This window comes from Oryctolagus cuniculus, chromosome 17 (genome assembly GCF_964237555.1).
Source record: "Oryctolagus cuniculus chromosome 17, mOryCun1.1, whole genome shotgun sequence".
Lineage (NCBI taxonomy): Eukaryota > Metazoa > Chordata > Mammalia > Lagomorpha > Leporidae > Oryctolagus > Oryctolagus cuniculus.
In genome coordinates this window covers 14,227,130-14,235,624 of record NC_091448.1, presented here as the reverse complement: position 1 = coordinate 14,235,624, position 8,495 = coordinate 14,227,130, and the positions used below count along the sequence as shown (strand labels likewise).

Genomic DNA, 8,495 nt, shown 5'->3' with positions numbered 1-8,495 from the left:
CTCGACTTGTCCCGAGGAAGGCGCGCAGGTGGCTCCGCGGAGAAGGGAACACGCCAGAGGAGTGGGCAAGGGCCCTCTCATGATTAACGTGTGAACATTTTCAGCTCGGGTCGGGAGTCCCGGAAATCCCTCACAGGGAGGTGTGCGCGGCAGCGGGGTGAAGTGCAAACCAGGCACCAGAGTGCTCTGCTACACTCAGCCGGGGGAGAGGGCCATGCACAAATAAGTGAGAGAGAATGGGGAGGAAAAAAAACCACATTTATTAGTTAAGACAACCACAGGCTGGACACAACACACATGCTAAGTGGACTTTTAAAACTTAACGTAAATAGGTAAATTTTTCCACAGTCCCACAGTCATTTCCATAGTTTACAAATTAAAAGGCCCACGTTGACATTAAACAGTAAAATACGTAATAAAATGCTCCAACCTATCTGCGAAGCTTCAAAAGATCATGAATTTGACTAACCATGCCATTGAAATCACTCAGTATTCAACGAGAGGTTGAATCAGTTTCAGTATTAGTCCTAGAAATACCACTCCCCATGTCCCAGTCCCACCCCCAACATACTCTCCTGTACACTTTTTTAAAGATTTTCCTCATGGCAAACACACATACACCAGAACCTGGGAAGATATTCTGACCTGTTAGCCATCACTGAAATAAATGATTAGAAAGTTAGGTTGGTGAGCCAAAGCTATCCCCTGGATCCTTCTGGTTGTAAACCTATGTTGAAACTAACATGAAGACTTGTATTCACTGTGCTTTTTGGTTTTGTTGCCTCCTGGTTAACCACTGATTCTGATGAGGCTTTTCCCTTGAGTATGGAAAGACCTTAGAAATCCCTGAATTATTGGAAAGACATTCATGATTTCCAGTGTGACTTGAATTAGGAGCTCCAGAAGTCTGTGAAGACTAGACTGTACAAGTAAACTGCACTAAGAACGTGGTGCAAATAGCATCAGACTCAAATGCAGCTCTTGGCCAAGTCCCTTAAAGGGCTTTCCAGCTTTGTTCAACATTTCAGTAGTTTAGAATATAGTGAAGAGAATATCATCTTCTGAAAAGGCAAATTACTGGAAATTTTTAAATTATAAATTTGCAAAAGGAACGAACAGTCATCCATGTTGTTCTTACTATACTCAATCTACTATCTCATGTAGTCATTCTAACAAGTAAGGAAAATAGGCTATTATTAAATGACCCCATTGATGTTGGGAGTTGCCAACAAAAACTTATGCAATTTAGCCTATAACTATGTTTACCCAGATCAGTCTCATTTTAATTCTTCCAATATGACCAGATCACTACACAAAGGGCCTTACTTATTGCCCCCCTCCCCTACAACCTCCCAAATTGAAAACTAGTCACTTAAATAAAAAAGACCATCTAAGCAAAGTTTTACATGACATTATATATGGAAAATAAAGTACAATTTCCAATTCAGTCTTCAAATATTTTTATTGGAAGGCCATGCATTGCCTTCATTTATTGTATTTCAAATCACTGTACAGTTACTTTTGTGAAAACACTGCCTGCATTTTCTAGTACAAAAAAAACCTAAAAATTGTTTCAGGAATGTAGAGAAATATCCAACTTAAATAGCGAAAAAGTGCACCATAATTACTGCTGCACTGCAGTCATTTCTGCATTTCCCATGTTTCTTAAATAACTATCTTGTCTGGTAACACACAATATAAAGAGCAATTATGAAAAACAGACATTTACATATACTTCTAAAGTCTTATTGAGAATATCCTGTTGGCATTGGATAACCAATCATAGGTGCAGCTGCAGTAGCAGGATATGCATATGCCTGTTGGTTCATACCATTGTGCATATTTGGAACATTACTTCCATATTGCTGAGTGCTATCATACCCATTCTGGTAAGTCCCTGTTGGATTACCAGTCCTAAAACTGGTCTGTAAACCAGCAGACACAAAATTACTTCCAAAGCTCCCATTGGTGTAACTTGCAGCACTGTAAACACCATTTTGAGTTTTTGCCCCAAAATCTCTCTTAAGCAGACTAGAGTAACCTCTGTCATAATTTTCCCTGTCTCTAAAGGTATTAAATCCACCCCTTTTGCCCGCAGAGTATCTGTCCCGACGGTCATCCTTCATGCCTCCTCTACCCCTGGAACGACCTGTCAAAAAAAAAAAAAATGTTGCAAACTTATTAATGTCTGCGGCACAATTTATTGCTAATATATAGAAAGTAGGTAATTCTAGTCATAATCATGGGTGGGAAGTATTTTTCAATTTCTCAAATTAAGTTTCACATTCAAGATTTTATTCCCCCTCTAATCCCACCTGAATGGATTTGTAGACGATGTGACCTGAAACCACCTAATTCAAGGCGAGTCTTACCTGCCCCTCTGTCTTCGACCAGCTGAAGCAACTTGGGGTTAATTGCTTGATTAGCTTCCCGAAGCACAGAGATAAGGTCGCTCACTTGCTTTATGTTATTAGGTGTAAAGAAAGTGTATGCTGTGCCCGTTTTGGTACTGCGAGCAGTTCTTCCAATTCGATGAATATAATCCTCTGAGGAGTTAGGGTAGTCATAATTGATGACAAATTTCACATCTTCCACATCTGTAAGGTGTTGCAGTGTGGCAAAATAGCAATGTATGGAGTTTTGCACACCACAACAGCCAGACCAAAAATAAAAAGTTAGACAATTGTATTCCCAAGAAGGTACGGGCTGCAAAAAATACAGTTAAAATGGTTATCCTTTCCCTGTAGGAATACCATTCAAGTTTAAAAAAAAAAAAAAAAAAAAGAGGAAAAAAAAAAAAGCACACATCAGCTGTACAAGCCATCGCCCACCCAGTGATAAAGCTTGTCGAAAGGAACGTGTGTTCCCTAGCACATTCCCAATTCAGCACGTCCCCTTACAGATCATCAAGTGACATCTGAATGCTTCTGCGCAGTAGGGCCACTTTTAAGTTTCACAGCAACCTCTTCATGTGCTCATTTTGAGGACCTTTAAACAAAAATGTACAAGGTCCTTTGCATTACACACTCATCGGAAGTTCAAAATTCAGGCCACACTGCTTGTCTTGCCAAGACCTTACAACCGCAGCTGCAAGAAAAACATACCTGTCCCCCAAAAGTTGTTTTTATGCACTGTGTCTCGTCTAGGCAAGCGCTTCCAAGAAGCCAGGATTCACTTGAGAATGTGTCTCTCTCTGGCAGGTCTCGACATGACGACTACTGTGTCACAAGGTGAGGGAGGAACTTTCAAAGCACTGTTTTCTTTTCCCACTGATTCTAAGTGTGAGAAGTTGCTCCTGCTCTAGGTCTTATGTGCCAGTACTCACCAATTTGTAAAAGGCTTAGTACCTTTTAAAGCTGCTCTCTCCATTTCAAACTTGAACAAAAATTTCATTGAACATTGAAGTTTGGAACTATTTCTTCGACATTTCAGCAAACTCACTGAAACTCAAAGACCCACAGATCACAGTGAACAGTTTCAAACAATGCTGTACCATGGCAGTCATGCAAAGCATGGGACGGAAGAAACCACGGCAGTGAACTGTGAGGGTACTTCCATTGTTTTCCCCCGGAGAGAACAGTTTATGGGGCAGAGGTGATATGTTCTGCCCTTTGAAGATTACTGGCACACTTTCAGTTTTTCACCTCTCTAATCGACTGGAAGCAGCCAGCCGATCACTAGTCCTCCATCCCCCTCGAGTCCTCCGATTGTCATGCCTAGGCCTTGCCACAAAGACTGCACCTTTATGTGAAAAAAACTTAGAAAAAATGCAGAGGTTAAAGAAAGCAATAAACTTTCTTTAGAAAAACTATATGGAGATCTTCTGGGAAACCAAGCCATGAATGCGAGTTTGTACTAACCTAGCCCTCTGGAGGCCACATCTGTAGCAATCAGAATAGGAGCTTTTCCATGTTTGAATTCTACAAAGGAAGGCAAATATACGATCATTACTCTGAAGCCTATCTTAAGAAAAAAAATTTTCTCCTTTTGAAATACTTACCATTTAGAACCCAGTCACGCTCCTGTTGACTCTTGTCACCATGGATACCCATGGCAGGCCACCTAAAATAGAAGATTTATCCTAGTAGGCTCATGCTTCAAATCAGATTCTCATGCTTAACCATTTTTGCCAAGCCTCAATTTCACTGACAGCTTTACCCAAACTATCAGATTAGCCTTATCTATGAAACCCACAACCATCCTCTTGGCTCAAGTTTGTTTGCCCTTTCCTAAAGGACTATACATGGAGAATCCCACATACCCATCTCTCCTCATTTTTCTGGTAAGCTCATCACATCTTCTTTTGGTTTCAACAAAAACAATGGTTTTATTTTCCTTCTCACTCATGATCTCTTCCATTAGACGAATAAGTCTAGACAAAACAAACGCCTGAGTCTTAAAACAAGTCCACAGTTGGGGCTGCACATTTACATTCAGTGAAACATTAAGTTCAATTTTGCATGGCTCCAAGTCAAAGAGGAAACACCTGTAGGACCATCTGACAATCCTACCCTGGGTCCTTAAGTAAACCACAAGACACATGACTTTCATCTTCCTGTAAGAATGCCATAAATGGAACAACCAATTACAGAAGGACATGAAATCTCAAGATGGATTGGCGGACTTAATTTTACATGAACCTATTCAGATTACATCAATTGAAAGTCAATTTTGACATAACCCATGAAAGCTACTCAACCACACAAAGCCATTAAATGTATATAATACTTACTTTTCATCCTTTTCTACATCATGACATACATCCACTATCTGAAGAATGTTGTGGTTTGCACTCAATTCCAGTGCTCCAATGTTTATATGAATGTAGTCTTTCAGAAAATCTTCAGCAAGCTGTCTTACTTCTTTTGGCCATGTAGCACTCCACATTAGGGTTTGCCTATCAGGCTAAGACAGAGAAAGGATTACACTGTACTCCAAAAGTAAATTTAGACTTGTGAAAAGTGACATTAAGGGTACTTACTCTTATCTGATCCACAATCTTCCTTATTTGGGGTTCAAAGCCCATATCAAGCATTCTATCTGCTTCATCAAGGACCAGGTAAGTTGTTCTTCTCAGATTGGTTTTTCCACACTCTAAAAAGTCAATCAGTCTTCCAGGTGTTGCAATACAGATTTCCACACCTTCAAATTAAATGCATAAACGTTAACACATAACATTTAGCACTGGTTAGTTGACAAACCACCTTTTCCTTTCCTACCTCTCTCCAAGTCGCGGATCTGTGGTCCCTTGGGAGCACCACCATAGATGCAAGTAGACTTCAAGCGACAAGCTCTACAGTATTCAGCAGCTACTTGCTGCACTTGCTGAGCCAGTTCCCGAGTTGGTGCCAGCACCAAGCACTAAAGCAAGAGGAACAGCTTTTAGCACAGACCCCAGATTGCTAAGTTAGCTGCACTGGCAGATCCTTTCTCCAACTGTGCCATCAGATACCCAGAGCAGCCCCAGCTACGTTCAGTGAGAATACTAATCTTTACATAAATCGTTACATCGTTTGCTATGTATTCTGTTATGTTTCTAGTTGAAAAAATATATACTTACAATAGGTCCATCACCTCTCTCTAAGAATGGCTGATGATTGATGTGGACGATGGCAGGCAGCAAATACTACAGGAGGACAAACAGCAGAGACACTATTAAGATACTCTGGCTTTTTTATTCCCATTCCATTTCCTCTAGCATGGATCACCCAGCAACTCAGAGTTCTCCCAAACTTACAGACAATGTTTTCCCAGATCCGGTCTGAGCTACTCCAACCATATCTAATCCACTTAGAGCAACTGGCCATCCCTGAGCTTGAATAGCAGTGGGTTCAGTAAAGTTCTGCCTTGCAATCACGTCCATGACGTTTGCTGTAATTACAGCATTTTAGTAAACACTTGTAATGCCAACAGAAAGGAGGCAACAGGGGGAGAAGGGTGGTAAGCTGACTGAAAACCAGCACTTACCAGGAAAGTTTGCTTCATAGAAATTCAGAACTGGCTTTGGGCAATTGTGACCTCTAACTGTAACTTCCTTGCTTCTTCTGTATGTCTCCACCTCTTGCTGCAAAACAAATCATAACCACTTTAGTAACTCTTGACAGAGTCCCCTAAGCAAACACAGCTAGCAAACTCTGAACCTACAGGTGAAAATTCAAAGCCACCTCCTCCCCAAGCCAAAAAGAACTCCCCAAATTGAAATGTCCGCCAAGACACTTGTTAGATTTTGATTTCCTAGCTTAGTATTACTCAGGTAATACTGAATGATGATCAAAGCCACATGAAATTACTCACGGCTGTGCGTCTAGCCAAATCAGGATGTTCTTGATAAAAATTCTTCTCAAATTTGGGCAGCTCATCAAGATTCCACTTCTTTTTAACTAGTTTCTCTCCAGGGTTTCCAAATTTCTTTCCAGATAGAGGCCCTGCCCTACTTCCTCCAAATCGAGGCGCACCAAACCTGAAATTAAGAATGTTACATTTCTTCACGTCTGTATTTGGCGTTGGACAGATTTTAGCACTCATCAGCTCCAGTAATTATCCCTGAGAGCAGTCAACAGCATCACTTCCCACAGCCGCAACTATCGAGGCCAAGTACACGGCCCGCGATCGATAAGCTCAGAAACGGGCTGACCAAACTGCAGGATTTCAAGCATACAAGGACAGACAAGTCTGCGGCTACTACAGTCTCCGAGCTAGGGAATGCAGCAGCCGGGAGCCGGCCTATACGAGAAGGGTGGTGCCTAAAACAGCGATGCTACTCTAACGACTGTGTTCGAGCAGAGGCGCTTCCGTGTTAAACACGAACGGTAACGAGGCAGCCACAGCAGGGAGAGCGGCACAGGGAAGGTGTTTCTCCAAGGCACGCCGGGAAACCAATCGAGGTGGGGGAACCCGGCGGAAGAGCTCCCGATCAAGGTAGCAAAATTATATAACGCGAGAAGGAGAAGGAGGAGCCGGTGACTACCGGGGGAGGAGTCCGGGCCCGGGCGGAGTCGCCGGGCGGCGTTCCCGCTGGGGCGGCGCTTCCCCCTTTGTCTCGCATTTCTCTCTGCGCCACATTTTCTCGACGCTGCCATTTTGAGCTCCTCCGCCGGGCGGGGTAACAAAGGCGCCGCCGCCATGTCCGAGGCCGGCATTTTGTGCTCGCGGCTCAGCCACATGGCCGATCCCGAGGGCGCCGGCCGGCCGGCCGCTGCCTCCGCACCGAACCCACGGCTTCGGAGCGGCCCCTCTCCCACAGAACTCCCGGCGCCCCGAAAACACCTCCCCGAAGGCCGTACCTAACGGCGGCTCCCCGCTCCGCCCCGAAGCGCCGCGCTCTCCTCACCCCGCAGGGCGTTCCGCCAAATCCCCCAACAGCCGCCAAATGGCCGCTCCCCACCCCCAGACAAAAAGCGGGCTTCGGAACAGCCAAAACGACAAGCCTCTTCGGGTCACTTCGAAGCGAACGCCAAAATGGCGCAAACCTCCGACCGAGGCCCGAGAGGAGCCCGCGAAGGCCGCGTCGCCGCCCGCCGCCGCCCTCCCATCCCCCCTCTCCGGGCCTGACGGGTCCGCTCCCCGACTCACCCTCGATCGCGACCGCGATCCCGGTCGCTCGAGTATCCCGACATGGCGTCAATGGTTGCGGTTGGCGGGGGACGAAGCTAAGAGAAACGGGTGCGACGAGTCGCTGCAAGAGGCTTCGACGGCGGCGAAGCCTCGCGGGGGCGGCAGCGGCGGAGGAACGGCGGTGACGAGAGCCGGAGCTGCACGACCAGAGGCCGGTGGAAATGAATGAGGTGCCGGCCGCGTCCCGGCAGCCGGTTTTATAGTGCGGACCGCCTCCTCCGCCGCGGAGGCTGCTGGGAGCCGATCTGTGACCTCATCGCCCCGCCCCCCGCGCAGGGGGCCGCAACGCCCACCGGCGTTCTGGAATCCGCCCTGGGGTCCCCGCCGCCCCCGCGGCCGCTCCCTCCCGGGGCGCCCGTTTTTCTCCCGAGTCGTGTCCGGGCCCGCCCACCACAGGGATGCTTCAGCATGCATTTCCTTGACTTCACCTTTTTCTCGTCCTTCTACACCTCCAGCAAGCCTCCCCGCCTTCTCCCTGGACCGACAGGCACATAAAATGGCCAGGACAGGCCAGCCCACTCTCTCCACTCAGAGATGTTTACGTCTCCACAGAGCCCTCACACCCATAACCAAATAAGACGGGAAGGCGGAACCTGGCCTCGTCACGTGACAAGCCCCGCCCCCGGTCTGGGGAGGGGTCGGCACTACTTTCCCCCGCGGGAGTCGGCGGAGGAATACCTAACAAAGTAGTTCCCCGGAAGTCCAGTTCTGCCCCCTCCAGGAGACCGGCCGGGACAGCCGGGTGACCTAAACTGCCCGAGAATCCACCGACCCGAGAATCCTTCAGCAGTCTCCTGCCCGTGGAGAACGGTAGCTGCTGTCCGCAAACCGCCGCCGAGGCGCGTGCTGCGACAGGAAGTGGTCCTCCGAGGGCCAATCAG

The 8,495-nt window shown here is 46.4% G+C and overlaps 1 protein-coding gene across 2 annotated transcripts; it reads right to left on the bottom strand.

Annotated features, from left to right (window-relative positions):
* Nucleotides 1–1,443: 1,443 nt before the first annotated feature.
* On the bottom strand, nt 1,444–8,444 carry DDX5 (DEAD-box helicase 5). 2 transcript variants are annotated; one of them, XM_070060466.1, is made up of 14 exons: nt 8,043–8,444; nt 7,573–7,751; nt 6,295–6,460; nt 5,968–6,064; nt 5,738–5,871; nt 5,561–5,626; nt 5,220–5,361; nt 4,982–5,142; nt 4,733–4,905; nt 4,262–4,372; nt 4,001–4,062; nt 3,861–3,920; nt 2,373–2,597; nt 1,444–2,149 (listed from the first exon to the last, which is right to left on the bottom strand). In XM_070060466.1, the coding sequence occupies exons 2-14, from the start codon at nt 7,614–7,616 to the stop codon at nt 1,746–1,748; spliced, it is 1,845 nt and encodes a 614-aa protein (XP_069916567.1). In that variant the 5' UTR covers nt 7,617–7,751; nt 8,043–8,444; the 3' UTR covers nt 1,444–1,745. The 2 variants fall into 2 exon arrangements, with proteins under 2 accessions (XP_069916567.1, XP_069916568.1); XM_070060467.1 differs by having other exon boundaries at nt 8,293–8,432.
* Between the last annotated feature and the right edge of the window lie 51 nt (nt 8,445–8,495).

Coding starts and splice junctions, on each gene's coding strand:
- DDX5 (XM_070060466.1), bottom strand. CDS start 7,616: ATGTCGGGATACTCGAGCGACCGGGATCGCGGTCGCGATCGAGG. Junction 6,461..7,572: donor GATCGCGGTCGCGATCGAGG/GTGAGTCGGGGA, acceptor TCTTAATTTCAG/GTTTGGTGCGCCTCGATTTG. Junction 2,150..2,372: donor GGTCGAAGACAGAGGGGCAG/GTAAGACTCGCC, acceptor TTTTTTTGACAG/GTCGTTCCAGGGGTAGAGGA.